This window comes from Amphiura filiformis, chromosome 2 (genome assembly GCF_039555335.1).
Source record: "Amphiura filiformis chromosome 2, Afil_fr2py, whole genome shotgun sequence".
Taxonomy (NCBI): Eukaryota; Metazoa; Echinodermata; class Ophiuroidea; order Amphilepidida; family Amphiuridae; genus Amphiura; species Amphiura filiformis.
The window spans coordinates 72,580,008-72,596,839 of record NC_092629.1 but is presented as its reverse complement, the minus strand read 5'-3'; the positions used below and the strand labels follow the sequence as shown (position 1 = coordinate 72,596,839).

Sequence of the window (16,832 nt, the reverse complement as noted above, 5' to 3'; positions counted from 1 at the left end):
TATTGTGTTAATTATTAGTAGTTGAGAAATGACATATCATATTTGATTAAAAACTTCTATTCCAATAATAGCTACATCTGTTAGTAGTGATTTAGAAAATAGTTGAACTCTTGTTGATGTTTTTTTCATAGAGACATTCAAGACACAAATTTGGGAAGCGGAAAAAGGAAGTATTTACCGATTTATCTGACTTACAAACATTGTAAGTATTGTCATATTTTACATTTTGTAACCCTTATTTATTGCTGAAAATGCCAAAGCGTCAACTGAACAACACACCGAAGCAAACGGGAGTAATACAAACCCCTTTGTAACTTACGTTCTCCGTGCGTTAACCTGGTAAGGTCTTGCTCAATATAACTGATTTTGTGAGGACTTGGTATGCCAGCACATAAGACTTCTGGACTGACAACACACCGACCCGAAAAACAGAGGACTTGGATTTCAAATATGTTCGTTCTTTTTCATGTTTGCCATCTTTTGGGCCTCCAGAAATATGCGTAATACAAGGTGGTTGTGGTGGTTTGGGAATGTATGTGGGTGTGCTTGGCATGTATAGGTGTATTGTCATAAAGTGTATTCAAAGTATTGCTGACGTGATTGACATAAATAATATTTTACTCTTGTCCATGTCTACAGGCATTCGGACAGATACCTGTTCTGCTGTTTGGTTCAAGACATCGACTCAATAACCGAATGTTTACCTGCAGCTGATCAATTCTCTTCATGCGCAGATTTGATTCGAACCCCTATCCTACGAATCTTTATGTGGATTCTCGGCATCAGTGCCATCATAGGCAATGCCTTTGTGTTGCTTCAAAGATTGAGACCAAACAAATCTGGAAGAAGCAATAATATTCGAGTCCAAGGCATAATGATCGGCCATTTAGCTCTAGCGGATAGTTTGATGGGTGTTTATATGCTGATAATAGCTTCAGCAGATGTGTATTACCGTGATCGCTATGCATTTTTTGCCGAGAATTGGCAAACAAGTTTACTTTGCAAAATTGCTGGATTTTTATCCGTCATTTCGAGCGAGTCATCAGTATTTTTCATGATGGTGATTAGTTTGGACCGATTCATCAACATAGTGTTTCCATTTCAGAGGTTTCTAATTTTGCGCCCAAAATCAGCCCAAATTTATGCCTGTACTATTTGGTTCATCACATTTACCATCTCCATCATACCCGTTTTAGCACGAGGCTATTTTGGTAATGCATTCTATGGCCGCTCCACAGTATGCCTTGCTTTGCCTCTCACAACAGACCGTCCACAAGGTTGGCAATATTCATCAACCGTCTTTGTCGGCTTCAACCTTACTGCCTTCATAATCATGACCGCTTGTTACGTATCAATCTATTTCAAAGCAAAAACATCTTCACTAAGAGCGGGGCGCGGAAGCGAAGCACAATCAAACCAAATCCAACTTGCTTTACGGATGTCGTTCTTAGTATTTTCCGATATGTGTTGCTGGATGCCAATCATAGTCATGGGTATTTTATCGCTAACACGCGCTGTGGAAATTCCTGCAACTAGTTACGCGTGGACTGCAGTGTTTGTACTACCGCTGAATTCCTCCCTTAACCCATACCTATATACAATCTTAACGAGGAAGCTGAATCAAAGACAACGCAATAAGAGTATGATGTCATCGTCATCATTGTCTGTCATCAATCAAACGAAGGAATGTAATTGTGCAAAGGAGAGTAACGGTATCATGAATCCTGCTAGTAATGGTGATATAGGTAAATTCAATTTTAAAAGGGTATACAGAAATAATATTCTCATAATTGAGTACAAAATAGTTCCTAGTTGGACCTAGAAAAAAAGCGCCAATACCTTCTCAGGAAAGAACGGTCAGTTTCCGTCGGCCAATCACCGAACCGTCTGATGGCGTACGTATTTTAAGCATTTTGGTCCCCAGAGAGAGGATTACAAGCAAGATCTAAGATCCGGTATTACCAATGAGGTACATTGTAGAATGAAAGAAAAGTATTTAATTCGCAAACTTTTGAAACTACGATAGTTTGCGTATTTAAAATGCGGGCGCAAACTATAGTTCGATAAGACGAAAAAATACGGGTGGTACACTTTGTACCAAATTAATTTTATACCATAATTTAGTTTAACCTGTGCCCTATGTCATTTAGTTAATTTTGACATATAGTTTGAAAATATGATCAAGCCAATCCAATAAAAACGAAAATTGACAATAATTTTGTTTAGTTTTGGGAACAGAGATTAACAGAATAATGATTCCCCTTAAAATTAATGCTAGTTTGCGTCTGACGTCAGGGCAAAGGCGAGCAGTGATTGGTTGCTGACCTTCGCAGTACGGCATTTTTGGTCTGGTTGACAGGACGTCATACGCAAACTAGTCTTTTTAATTCGGTCTTCATATTATAAAATGTTACAGATACTGGCGTAATAGAACGTGCCCATACAATGGTGGCCAATAACATACTGATTGAAAATATGGGTTATCCGACGATAAAGAAACTTGCAATCAACGGTGGTATAACAAAGGGTAATATGAGGCTTATTGAGTATGATTTACAAATGGCAGTGCAATTTCTACATCAAGAGATGCTTTTATCGAGGAATTGCGTCCAGGAAGATTGTATTTTCGTGAAAAAGGTAAAGTGCTGTGTTCATTGTGGACCTAAAAGACGGTCAAATGATATATATCCATAGAATTAAGTTTACGAATATACCGTAGTTTTTTATTAGTGTTTTTTTCTAAGAAAGAGCTAAAAACACACAACCTCCACAAAGCATTAAGATAGGTTGATCGTACAATAATACATGTTTGTACAGCCACCTGTGTCAGTAATATACTGTGCTAGCTTAAACTCCAAAATTTGAGAATGTTTTAATGGAGGGTGTCACTTTAGGCATATAGATTGTTTGTAGATGGAATAATATGGTATTTGAATTCCGCTTATTTTGCGAAACTGTCTGTATTAGAAAATGGGGTATTTATTGGCTCTGTGACAAACTTATCAGCTTAAAATCTCAGGGACATGGACAGATTTTCTTCGATGACTAAATAATAATTGAAAGCTGTCAGGAAGTATTGCTTCAAATATAAAGGGAAATGTATCGTAATATTCATTGATTACACAAAGGACTCATTACTCCTTAACAATAACTTTACTTATCCACAGTTTTTTGACACCTTAATGACAGCATTCTTATCATTTCAGATATCTTCTGAGCTCATACACGCCTATCTTATTGTGCCCAGTATGTTGGATGAATTTGTAATCAATGGAAAATCAAAAGAGGAAGCAATCGAAGCTAATGATGAGAGTAAACATATGCTGGAATTAAGCATGACAAAGTTAGACAAAATACTGCAACTTATATCGGATCTTGCAACAGAATAATGACATCTAAGAATAATTATCTTGGATATAATAATTATCTTGAACAGTGTTGGTGGCTGACATGTCAAAGTATTGACAGTGACAGATTGTTGTTTGTGTCTTGGTTTTCTATTGAGTAATGTGTTGTGCTGTTGTAATTAGTGGCGGCTTAATCCTTATACGTGGAGCGAACGCAAAGGTGTAGTATAGAATCCCTAAATGTCTCAAAATGAGGGACACGGTTGAGAAATTCCAACGCAATCAACTGATGATAATTGATACTTCAGTCAAGTACCTAAAGTGGATGATGACATTTGACAACAGTTCATGAGTGAATTGACGGAGATGAGTACACAAAGAGGTGATGGGTGTGCAGTCACCCATTATAGACGAATCCAATTTCACGCATTCCTACACCTCAGTGGCAGCCATGGCTTGGCTGAGTATATCTCACCTGAAATGTGAAATGATGTGTCCTTGGCGGGAATTTTAAACTGCATTCCACCACCCGTGTAACACGTAGACAAAAGAATAATGAAAGTTTACAACACAATACAATCTTACATCGATTTTTTAAACGGCTTTGATCCACCCAATTGGGTAGTCACAACATCAGCTTGGTGCGCCGGGGACCCAATTAATGGCCGACCAAATCCTGACCATGACTTGGCTCGTTGGATTCGTTTATATGAAAATGAAGTGAATAAATACTAGTCTACAAGTTTCCGAAAGCCATCATGCTAGATTTAGAGCCTTTCGCTCAATACCTATGGCCATGTGTCATAATTTGGGACCCTCTTTTGTGACATGCTATTTTCATAGGTGAAAACATGAGTTTTGATATAAATGGTTATAACTTTTAATTTTAATTTACCAAGTACAAGTATGTAAAAGTATACATTGCTGGAAAGCATAAAGAACACAGATTACAATGAATTAAACTTGAAATAAAAATTCAGGGTGTGCGAGGAAATATACAGGGTGTAACAATTAACTTTTTAATGAATATGTTGTATACTTTTAAATTGTGTATTTCTTTTCAGGAGCATTTCACAATCTGAGGATGCCAAAATCAAACAGGGCTTGAAAAGTCAACGAGAAAATAGTTTTACAGGGTGCGATGCTTGCTTGTATGTATACAGGGTGATCAAAATGTTCTTCATTATTATACCTAATTAATAATTCAATAATTGTAATTAATGCTAATGAGCTGCTTAAAATACTTTCAGTACTGGTTTGAGGGGGCACGACACCCCTTGATAAATTTGTGACTATTTTTGTATTTTTCTCAAAAAATAACTACCTATTGGTAACAAGGAATTCAATTACTTCACTGAAATTTCAGTAATTCAAGACACGTGGTTCATTATGTATGTTAAGTAAGAAATGAGGTACATTCTAGCGGTACCTCTTTTCTTTAACGTACCGCTAGTCTTGAGATTCCAGTGTAGTAACTGGATTCTTGCCCCTATAATATACAAAACTTTTGTTACCAGGGTGTTATTATTTTTTGAGAAAAATGCAAAAATAGCCACAAATTTATCAAGGGGTGTAGTACCCTCTTAAGTCACAAATAATCATAACAACCTAGAAAGAGTACAAATTGTCTCTTCATATGACACTTTCGGGCTTATTATAAGCAACTCTGACAATCGACTGTTTTACATAGAAGTTTATGAAAAAAGACCCGGAGTGACAAATAAATCAGCTCGTTAGTCTAATTAATGAATTAAAATGACACTATCTACTTAATCATTTAATCGCTATATGATTGCTATCAACCTTGATAGTAAATAATCGTGGATTTTAGTTTGCAAATCAACAAAAAAAAGGGAAAAATGCCTGTCATCAAACTTTTCTGGACCCTTTCCATAGAGTTTGTATGGCTCCGTGTCCACACCCGTGTCCACACCTCCTCCAATCAAGGACCTTATAATATGCTTAACTAATCATAAAAGAAATTAACGGCAATGTATAGCCTTAATTTGGTATCAAATTAGAAAGGAAGAACCAGGTTTTCCAATAAGACCAAAACAAGTTGTAAACGTAGTATCTACTTAAACAAACAAGCAAAACAAAACGTTAATTTTCTCAAGTAAAATGTCAGAACTCCAACTTCAGACGAATTTCCCTATATAATTATACGAATCCGTTACTCGAATGATACTTTTATTACTACTTTGTTACCCCCCCAATGTAGTACAGAGAGTGCGATATAGAGAAATTTAAAAAAGTTTTGACAAAGAAATGTACAGGGTGGCCCAAAAAGAGAGGCCACTCTTTGCGCCCTCTTTCTCTCCTATTTCTGAAAAGTTGATCAAATGTATTTTGGTATGTAAAGAAACCTTAAATTGTTAGCTTTAAAAAACAAAAACAATTATTTCAATCGGCTCACAATATTTAAAGATATGCCCTCTTTGAGAAATGGACCCGGTTTTTACTCTGTCCACGAATGAGGTTTGGCTACATCAAAGATTTAAACGAAACACACGGTTAATGACATGGATAGAAAATAGCATTAGGCTTGGGAAAGCATTCACTATAAGCGTGGATCACCATCGCAACCACGTATTACTGCTACATTCGCAAGTATCCGGCGCACAAGGATGGTACGCAACGCAATTGATGCAATGAGGACTAGGGCTGAAACCTGTATTCGTCAAGGAGGCAACCAGGTAAATGGCAGAGCAGCACAGTAAACTCACTTCAAAAGAACCAAAGACACAAAACATCAGCCCTTTTGAGGGCTACCTTTTATTCCAAAAAGAGAAATGACTTATGTTGTCAATAAAAAGAAAGCAAGAAAAAAAGAAAGTAAGAAACATAATAAAACAAAAAGGCATAAAATAACCGAGAAAATCATAAGTAATTACAATTGCAAAAGAAGTCCCATCTCACATCAATTTTGCCCAAATTAATGACACTTGACAAAATCCATAAGCCCATCGGTAAAGCCCATTCCCTGAAATAATGTTATCATCGAGGAATTCAATCTTTTAAGTAGCCAAACCTCCGTGGACAGAGCGAAAAACGGGTACATTTAAAAGGGCATATCTTCATTATGAGCCGATTGAAATAATTGTTTCGGTTTATTCAAGCTAACGGGTAAAGGCTTCTTTACATACCAACATATACTTGATCAACTTTTCTGAAATAGGAGAAAAAGAGGGCGCAATGAGGGGCTCTTTGTTTGGGACATCCTGTAGTTGCCAAAATCTAGGTAGAGCGCGTGTGCCCACAGTACTAGTAATAGCGCTCTGAGTAACCGGGGATTTTTTTTTGCGATTTGGACGTTTAAGCGACGAAAGAAGAAAACCGGTCGGTCGGTAAGAGCATATTTTCACCCAATCACCCCTACCAAGTACTTTTCAAGTTATATGATGTATCCTGAAAATCAAATTATGCAGGTAAACATTCGATTATCATTATCATTTGTACCAAGTACCCCCCCCTCCGCATCAGGGCATGTTCTTATTCCTGCAGACTCATTTGCTATTTATTTAAACAAGTTAAAACAGTTAAAACTATTATGCTCATCTACAAGCTCCCATGTGCTGGATGAGCCAAATCAATACTTTAGGCTGCTATGGTCTGTTTTTGACTTTCCACCCAAAGACTCCAGGTATTTGTCAACATTATGTTCTCACCCAATGACCCCATAATTAAGGTCCAAAGTCCATCTCTAACCGAAAAGTTTAATTTTTAAAATACATTAATACAATGATTATTGCTAAGCGACAAGAAAGGGAAAAAAAGATAAATGAATATAGAATAATTTTTTAGCTGTTCAATTTACTGGTATTCTCCTACCTATTGTACCTTTAATGTTTACACAATAGTCATGGTAGTACACTTTTGTCACGGTTTAGTTAGGACAATACTTAAGATTAATCATGGTTAATTCTTTGTGGAGAAAATTTGCGACCTGGATACATTTCCTATAATTTTAAACCTACAGGAATAGTCAAATTAAACCATTGTCACGTTTTAACAATGCAAATTTACTATCGACAATGAACATTTTGCACTTTTTGTTTACTCATTTTCGACTTTGTTTGCGCAAAGTTTCGAGATTTCTTTTGTACTGGTAACTTCTGGGTTTGTAGCAAAACGATTTCTCACGCACAACTTTGCTCCATGACGTTTATACCTTTAAATACAAGGCAGTTTGAAGTTTCAAAGTGTTCTTGATCTTAGTGCATTTAGTGTCATTTCGTCGACGGGTCCTTAAAGAACTTAAGCAAAATTACCCTCGATTAGAGAAAAGCGAGGGTAATTAATTTTGTTCCACTGGTTTCATTTTCTGATATTGGATTTCATAATTTGATCTCATATACCTCGACACCTGCTGATGTTTGACCTTTTGCATGTCAACACATTCCTGGTGCTCTGGAGGTCAGCTGGGCAGGGGAGTAAGTTTCAGGGCTGGAATTGCCAGAGGGCATATAGTATGGTGACCCAAGTGAAATCCAGCTGGTTAGGATGACAGATTGACCACTGTGTTTTTAAGACTAACTTTCATGCTCATGGCATTTGCCATGGCAACTGGCTGTCAAAGCTGAAAACATTTGAAGAAATCATGGATTCAAAGGTTTTAAGGATATGTACATGAAATGTTAAAATGTTACGCTATGTATGTATTATAATGGTTCCTTTATGTGTCATTATTTAGAAGAATTCTGATTTTCCGAATAATGCCCCCTGAACTCTATCTTATATTATAAGCAATCCTTCGGAATAATAAGTCCATTCGGAATATTATCCATTCGGATAACGATCATTTTAAAATTACGAGCCTTTACTCTAACGAATGGTGGATCTTTTCTGATATTACTGTCAAAGGTTAAATTGCATGTACCCCACCCCTTGTTTGTGTAGGTCACGTGGTTACTTACTTTGATTATCAAATTATGATACATGATCGTGTTAAAGCCATATTATAACATTTCTGTGTAAAAATAGATTAGTATTTATTTTCCATAAAATGTTAGCTTTTACTGTCAGATATGTCCCCTTTTAATTTTGAGCCGAACAAGTAAGGTTAAGCATAGAAAATTGGAATTTACTACTAGCGCCCATGCATGTTACTCCCGCGGTTGTAATACGGTACGATCCTTGGGGTGTGTGTGTATGTGTATCCCGCATGCCGTGTACGTACTGTGCATACGTGTTCGACTAATATTTCCATCGTAATAATAAAACGCCGGTTCCAACGTTTTATTCAAAATCTCGGATTAAAAAAAACTACAGCACCTAAAGTCTTGATTTTTGCAGAGTATCTTTATTGACTAAAGTACATTACACACGTGTAAAAACCAGAATTAACTATTTTTGAGGGCGTTCTCCTCAGCAAATGTTATAATATGGCTTTAATTTAGTTTAGTTGAATTTTTTATCAAGATACGGAAACCATTTACATTTTTGTTTGTTTTCCTATTCATATTCAGATCTCAACGATGTTTAAGTATTTATTTTACGGGTATTACACTGTCGAGATATATAATAATAATAATTGCGGATGTCAGTACTCTACCTTAATACTATCCAACATCAGAGATAGTCTATTTACATTTTAAACTCGTTTACAAACATTTTTCTGAACTTAAATCAATTTGCTGGGCAAAATTACGAGCAGCGATTGATTTTGAACAATATAATTTAGGGCAATCAAAAAAAATACCCATCACTAATTGCAACAGAAATCATTTAACCACCATTCATTCAAAAGTATATTAAAGAACATATTAAAGGTCTCCAAAAGTCAAAATTCCAAGTAGTGGAAGAGTGCCTAATTTGCATCAATCCAAAATGGCCGCTTATGCAGGGGTGAAATTTCAAATTGGTTCAATTGTTGTTAAAAACCGTATACCTTTCGTCATAAGGATTCAGAAAAGGTATAGTTTAACCGATCTCCGATATACATTTCTTGAGTTATACAAGAAAAGGTCAAATGTCAAAATTTGGAAACATTAAAAACGAGAAAAGTTTCCCATATTTCAGGTAGTTTGTTACCTTGGTAACATAGCAAAGAAGAACCATTCCATTGAGCCTTGTTGACCTTCACCTTGATGTTACATAATTATGTAACAAAACACCCAAAACAATGCAACTTTTCTCATTTTTATTTATTTTTGCCAAAGGAACAAATGTGGACCCCAAACTCTGTAACTCATGAACTTTATGTCGGAGACTAGTAACTATACTTTTTCTGAATTCTTATGATGAGTTCAAGCCATTGGTATGGTTTTAAATAAGATTTGACCAACTTTGAAATTTCAGCCCTGCATAAGCCGCCATTTCGGATTTATGCAAATTAGGCACTGTTCCACTACCTAGACTTTTGATGATTTTTGATATTTTCTTTATAATACACTTTTCTGAAATGAATGGTGATTAAATGGTTTCTGTTACAATTAGTAATGGGTTAAGCCCTAATTTTCCTTAATTTGATTGGCCTAATTAGCACATACAGACCTTGTCGTCTAGATATTAAAGGCGATATTAAAGACTCTCTAGTATGTAATAGTCGAATCACTCTCTATGTCTAAAAGATAATTCATACCAATATGAAACACTTAGGCACTGTAGACACCCTCTCTTTTTTTTTCACGGATTAAGGCCAAGTTATTACGATGATCGAATACATTGAAATTGCTGAAACTTTAATGTAGGCCTAGTTCAAATATACAGTGTCTATGGCGAGTGGAAAATCGCTCACTAGAAATCGAGTCTGGGCGAGCGGTGGCGAGTGAGAGCGATCTCTCGCCTCAAACGGCAATGCCTGACATATGTTTATACTTGCAAGGTGACTGGCATAATCAGTCACTTGTCACTCAGCGAATTTGCGTATTTCAGCTTTACAAAGAAATAAAATAACAATGTTCAATTCAAAACCACGTTATGGGCGCGGATAACAACGTTTGCACCGTGTTTTTTGTGGGACATGAGAGCACATCAGACAAATCGAATTGTATATTGAATACGAGGAATGTGCTTCTGATATCAAATGATTTTGATTTTTTGAAATTGGCGATATAATTTAAATGTTATGGCAAATTATTGATAAATTATATATATTTTTTAATTTTCATATTTAACAGTCCTCGAAGTAAAATTTATAAATTTAATGTTATGTGCTTAAAGTGTATGTAGCTGGGAGGAAAAACTGACAAGCATTTGAACATTTTGGCATTTCATATTGAAGATACACATTTCCCCCAAAAGACCAAAAATATTTAGGTATTTTTGGGAAAAAATATCTATCTTCAATACGAAAGGTCAAAATTTTCAAATGGTCGTCTGCTTTTATTTCCAGCTACATACACTTTGAGTGAATATTATTAGATTTATAAATTTACTTTAAGGACTGTTAAATGTCACATATATCAATTTTTAATCATTAACCATAAAAATTTGAATTAAATTGTGAATTTCAAAAAATCAAAATAATTTGATATTCAGAATGTAATTCGATATGTCCGAGCCTTTAATATTGTGCACTTTGTACCGTTTGTATAAAACAAAACACAAATAGTTTCGCAGGCTTGGTGGAATTGACTACATCCTGGTATCTGTAATCCTGTTAAGTTGAAAACTAGAGATCTTTGTTTAACATTAAATACGAAAGGGTAAAGTACAGATTGTAATAATTTCAAAAACATGTTAAAAAGTATCACTTTCCTCGTGTTATTCATGATGAACGCATGTGAGGGTGCAGTGTCTTGGCATTAACCATGGAAAAGTATCCAAATATTCCTCCTATGGCGGACAGCAAGGTAAGCTTTGTTTTTAATAATAATAATAATAATAATAATAATAATAATAATAATAATAATAATAATAATAATAATAATAATGATAATAATAATAATAATAATAATAATAATAAAATATCAATATACAATGTTATATTATTAGACTTATATTCTTATATTTAAAATATATTATATGAACTGTAACAATAATATAATATTAATGTTCTATATATTTTATGTTAAAAGGGCATTTCGTGATCCACAACATCATCCTCCACTTTCTCATAAAAAGTTGAAATTTTTATACCATTGGAAACCGCTGGCTTCCTAATGTTTACGTACAAAAATATTCTTGCAGATTAATTCGTTTAGCAAAAATATCGTGAAATTTGACTTACGTTCAGGTACACCAGAACAAAATTTAATAAATATACACAATAAAATTTTGAAATACTACACCTGTTTTTTTTTCTGAAATTACTTTTTTAATATTTATTTTAAAGTAAGAATTTTCAAGAGAAACATTTTAACTATAGTTGAGAAATACAGGTTCGCCATTTCCCGCCAAATGCTAGTCATTTTATTTCCTGGCCTGGGCTTGAAATACCGGGGAATACCGACATACGAGTATCGTAAGCCGGGACAATACTTCCGGGTCAAATAGTATTCTTCATTTTTTATTTTCAATTACAAGTAAACACATTTTCAAATAATGTAAGCACACTCATCCAATATAGGTAGCTACATTTCTCTAATCTGTAAGTGAGGTGACATTGTGTTTCTAAAAATATTCCACAGTGAAAATTCTGATAAAAACATATTTCATTACCAAATAAATATTCAAGCCCTAAAATGTAGTAGTTCGGTAATGTGATAATGCAAAATTGACAAAATCCCTTTTCCCTCTCCATCTACCAATATTGATTTTTACTGTTGTATTGAGTTTAACTACGTTTATATGCTATCTATTAAGCCTCCAGCATACTTTCCTGCCGCTTGCCGCTGCGGCAAGCGGCAGGGCGTTTCAACCAATGACAAGCCTTTATTGTGTCCGTTTGTCTGCAATGCGCGTGCGCCACGCCGCTCAGCGGCAAGCGGCAGGGTAGTATGAAACCAGCATTACACTAGTAAGTAAATTATTAATAGTTTAAAATGCACTTTTATTAGTTTTTCCTAATATATCCTGATCTTTCAGTTCAGTCAAATTCATGACAATGAGCCTTTTCAAGTTCTCGGTGTTGGTTTTGGTTTAGGTCACGTGGTTTCCAATCATATAGCTAAGCTCTCGGGGGAAGTTATTATCGTTAGCTTTGTCACTAATCTTTCCACTACATAGCTGAAAGCGTATTCGTGGGAAAACACTTTTCAATGGAATATAATTCTTGCGGTTGGATTATCTTACTTAAATCCGTTTAGAAAAGTGTTTTCCCACAAAATGCACTCCAGACTCACTTTGTTGCAAACAAGGAACTATTTTTTGGTTTCGCTTACGTATAATAGTCGTACCGCTTTTTCGCTGGTTTAGAACCCATGTGATCAAAGTAAGTAGTTTATCTACCATTGTATAAAAATACCTCTCTCATCCACATTTGACCATGCGAAAGTTCATCGCGCTTATGATGCATGTTACACATTGCAACTTTGAACGGTGCATGATGTACTTTTTCAGCGCACGCGTTTGAGGAAATTTCATGCGTCGGGTTTAATCGGACGGAATCTTTAAAATTTGGTTTGAAAAGGTCTGTTATATCTCGTCGGCAGAATGGTACACTATCGTACATATAGTTTTATATTTTTACAGGAGAAGCAATTTTGTGTTTTACAAATGGATACTATTTGGATCAGTAAACATTTGAATAGAAATAAAAAGTGTACAAATCCTACAGAGAATATATTATTAATTTCTAATAATAAGAGAAAATTAACACACAGCAATATCGTAGGTTCAGTAAAGTTGTGCAGTTTCCTGCATTTCGATAAGGTTGCACTCGAGCTTTAAAGGAGTGTGGACGTTAAGACTAACGTAAGTGACACATAAGGTCAAGAATATACAATTCATGCAGAGTAATAGATAACTTAATGCAGTTTTTCTTTGATACCGATTTGATAAAGTGGTACCATTGACAGTATATTAATGATTTACCTGACAGATGACTGTCAATAAGTGATGAATAAGTCATGTGTAAGCGGCCCACTTGAGAAAGTGGTACCATTGTTCTCACGTATCCCAAAGGTGTGCTTGTGGGGTTCCCAAGCCAATAAAGCAGACTTTAGCTGCCGATATACATTTCTTTGTCTCCCACCTGACTATCTTTTTTTCATTATAATTCGTTTTTTATATGTTACCTGTACTATATTTTATCTGTATTTTTATATTGTGTTTCAATATTGTTCAGCGCTTTGTGACCTCTTTGATGTAATGCGCTATATAAAATTAGAGTATTATTATTATAACTTAAAACCTGGTTTAAATTTTGTACTTTTAAAATTTTATCAAAATACTGATTTCACCCAAATATGTCACTTACGACCGCTTTGACTTCTGTAGACAAACTAACATTTATTCAGTTCGTTTAATATAATAATATACTTTTCAATCGTATTTTGTTAACAGGACTCCTCGCATTTCTTTATTGAGACACTAGAAACAGACTGTTATGGAAGCATTGAATTCGTGGGACCTGGGGCCAGGTTATGTCAAGTGCAGCCAAAGGTAAATCAGATTCACCCTTACCTTACCTCAGTTTTAATCATTTGTATGCTTCCAGCTAAAGCAATGCCTTTTTTAATTTTTCTAATCTTTGCACAGCATGTTTGTTGACTTGAAGTTTTCCCTTCGAAACTGAAATATTTGCTGTCTGTTTGATGTAAATTAGCGGTATTTTCATTTTCTCTGTTTAAGTTTGTAAAGATAACGCCCGAGACCAATTGTAATCACCTGCTATCTCTTCTTGGAAATGAATGGAGCCTTAGGAAGCCCCAACTACTTATATCAGTTACCGGTGGTGCGCATAATTTCAAGCTTACCAGTCGATTGCAAGATATTTTTAGAGATGGCGTAATAGAGGCTGCCGTTAACACAGGTAAGGAACATTATATACGGAGCCCAGTTTGTTGTTTTTAAATTCAGATAATCTGCAGAGACCGAGGAGTAACGACCGAGATTCGTTTCGCAGAAAAAACACCGGATACAATAGTAGATAATCATGGAAAGAAACACGCACTACATACATGTCAGTATACACATACACCCCCCTGGTTATTTCTTTATCAGCAGGCTTTATTTCAAGAAATTGGGTTCACGCCTATAAAATCTTACCTAACCCGAGGGTTAGTGAATTTGAATAATGCATTTAAGCAACGCAAAATTTGACCAGCAGCTCAGATTGTAAACATATGAAACTTAGTCCATCTTGTCAGGCCCATTTGTATCAGTGCAGTGCAACTTCTCGATCTGCATTTTTGTTATTCACAGTATCATCATGGCAATGGGATTTGTGGTTATTGCCACAAAAAATGTATGAAAATGTAGAAGTCGTTGACTCTTTTGGCTATTTCAATTCCCAATTTATAAAGAACAGGCTTTTAGTTATTTTCTCAGAAGAAGAGCGGTTGGTCATTTCTTAGGATATGTTAATAATATATAATTATTATGTGCATACCAGGAGCTTGGATTATTACCGGAGGAACCAATGTTGGTGTTATGAAGTATATTGGTGAGGCGGTGAAAGATTTTAAAACAGATTGTCGAATTCACGACGTGGTTGCCATTGGAATAGCTACATGGGGTATACTAGATCAGCGGTCTCTTCTTGAAGATGTTGTAAATATGACTATTTTATTTTCTTGACATGACTTGAAAAGGCATTTATATTAGAAAAGCCGGTTTTTCAGATTTATTGAAATTCGACCTTCCTAAAATTAATATTCACTATTTGAGGAATATAGCATAATGATCACTGCATCATATTAATATTAACCATAGGTGTCCGCGCAGAACTTCGTCACCACAGACATTGATCGTTATAACACTGACATAAATCTAATCTAACAGAACACTATCCTCTCATGAAACTTGCGCATTTAAAGCCTTAACGTACGATTTACGTCAAATTTAAATTTTTGTTATCCTTTATTAAAAATGTTAAACTAATATTAGTAATAACTGTCGGGTAGGGTTGCTGTCCACTTTAAGCTGAAATAACAAAGTAAAGTGAAATAAGCCCCACTGGTTATTTTGGCCATTTAACATGCAAAGACAGCAAATTTGGCCGATTCAATTTGTAAAAGTTGGGACATGTGTAAATATTACAAATATACAAAAGATCATATTATATATTATAAGATTGTACATTATGGCTTCAATTCCAACCGATGATAAAGGACGAGACGGTGGGATATTTCTCACTATACTAACCCTAATCCTTACTCAAACCCTATTTTTAGACCTCAACTCTAAAACACAGGGTGCGGTTGGTATACCGTATTTATGCCAAGTCATTAAAACATTCGGTCTTGTGTATTGCGAGATACATATTTTCGGACATGTTATCTTAGTCTGGTTTACCTTGAAGCCAAAATGCCAATACTAATATTAATTATTAGGATAACAATTATTTTTTGCGGAAAGTTGTCTTCGAAAACACGGGATGCTGTTCTGCAGAGGACGGAAATAACAGACTTCGTAATTTTTACGAGAACGTAAACTTGTGTCTTTGCAACACTCCACAGAACTATAGCAACAGAGAGTCTTTCATTAGCACAATCAGACAAGGAGAGCCAAATGAAGTTTTGCTAGATCCAAACCATACACACTTTATCCTGGTAGACGATGGGAGTGAGGGCAAATATGGAGTTGAGGTACAACTACGAGCTAAACTTGAGGAAACTATATCTACACAGTGGAGTCTGAGAACACAACAGAATGATGTCACAAGTATGTAAAGTTTTGTAGAGCTTTATCAACACAAAGAGTTTGACAATATTGTGGTCTCTCTGCTTAAGGTTTGCTTCGATATAACGATTCGGTTAAGAGCCAACGTTAAAAATGAAAGACTAGTTAAGGAAAATGTGCAAAAGTACATGATTTCATTATGTGTTGTAGAACTATACTATCCAGTAGAACTATCATCTGTATCTTAGTTTGATTTACAATTCCTTTCATTTCGTATTATAGAGATACGATTCGGTTAAGAGCCAACGTTAAAAATGAAAGACTAGTTAAGGAAAATGTGCAAAAGTACATGATTTCATTATGTGTTGTAGAACTATACTATCCAGTAGAACTATCATCTGTATCTTAGTTTGATTTACAATTCCTTTCATTTCGTATTATAGAGATACCTTTAGTGTGCATCGCCTTGGAAGGAGGACCTAATACCATACAGACAGTTTATGAAGCCGTACAGAAAGACACTCCTGTAATAATTGTAGCCGACACCGGACGAGCATCCGATGCAATGGCACTGGCTTTTCAAAGAGCAGAACCATCGACTGAGGGGTAATAATATGTATTGTATTGTATTGTATTCATTAGATACTATTGCGGTAAATAATGACCGCGCTGTTAAGGTCTGGTTAGTTGCCTTGAGGTACCAGAGGGACCAAAAATGTTGAACCAACTATAAGTTTCATTCCAATTGATACTGTCGCATCAACGGTGATGTCTCATCAATATGGCCTCAATGGCTCTGCAGCACGCAGAAGATTG

The 16,832-nt window shown here is 35.3% G+C and overlaps 2 protein-coding genes across 2 annotated transcripts; both read left to right on the top strand.

Moving 5' to 3' along the window:
* The first annotated feature begins 645 nt into the window (after window positions 1-645).
* On the top strand, window positions 646-3,412 carry LOC140136876 (G-protein coupled receptor GRL101-like). The gene is made up of 3 exons (XM_072158484.1): window positions 646-1,745; window positions 2,417-2,637; window positions 3,207-3,412. The coding sequence occupies exons 1-3, from the start codon at window positions 767-769 to the stop codon at window positions 3,387-3,389; spliced, it is 1,383 nt and encodes a 460-aa protein (XP_072014585.1). The 5' UTR covers window positions 646-766; the 3' UTR covers window positions 3,390-3,412.
* Window positions 3,413-11,101: 7,689 nt separating this feature from the next.
* On the top strand, window positions 11,102-16,626 carry LOC140142846 (transient receptor potential cation channel subfamily M member 2-like). Its single transcript, XM_072164867.1, has 6 exons — window positions 11,102-11,143; window positions 13,737-13,835; window positions 14,025-14,205; window positions 14,788-14,945; window positions 15,854-16,058; window positions 16,460-16,626. Exons 1-6 carry the CDS (start codon window positions 11,102-11,104, stop codon window positions 16,624-16,626), a joined length of 852 nt encoding a protein of 283 aa, XP_072020968.1.
* The last annotated feature ends 206 nt before the right edge of the window (window positions 16,627-16,832 follow it).

Excerpts from the sequence above, each read along its gene's own strand:
- LOC140142846 (XM_072164867.1), top strand. The coding sequence starts at position 11,102 with ATGGAAAAGTATCCAAATATTCCTCCTATGGCGGACAGCAAG. Across the intron at positions 13,836-14,024 it reads TATGTCAAGTGCAGCCAAAG|TTTGTAAAGATAACGCCCGA; the intron begins GTAAATCAGATT and ends TCTCTGTTTAAG. Across the intron at positions 16,059-16,459 it reads ACAACAGAATGATGTCACAA|AGATACCTTTAGTGTGCATC; the intron begins GTATGTAAAGTT and ends TTCGTATTATAG.
- LOC140136876 (XM_072158484.1), top strand. The coding sequence starts at position 767 with ATGTGGATTCTCGGCATCAGTGCCATCATAGGCAATGCCTTTGTGTTG. Across the intron at positions 1,746-2,416 it reads TGCTAGTAATGGTGATATAG|ATACTGGCGTAATAGAACGT; the intron begins GTAAATTCAATT and ends AAAATGTTACAG. Across the intron at positions 2,638-3,206 it reads ATTGTATTTTCGTGAAAAAG|ATATCTTCTGAGCTCATACA; the intron begins GTAAAGTGCTGT and ends TTATCATTTCAG.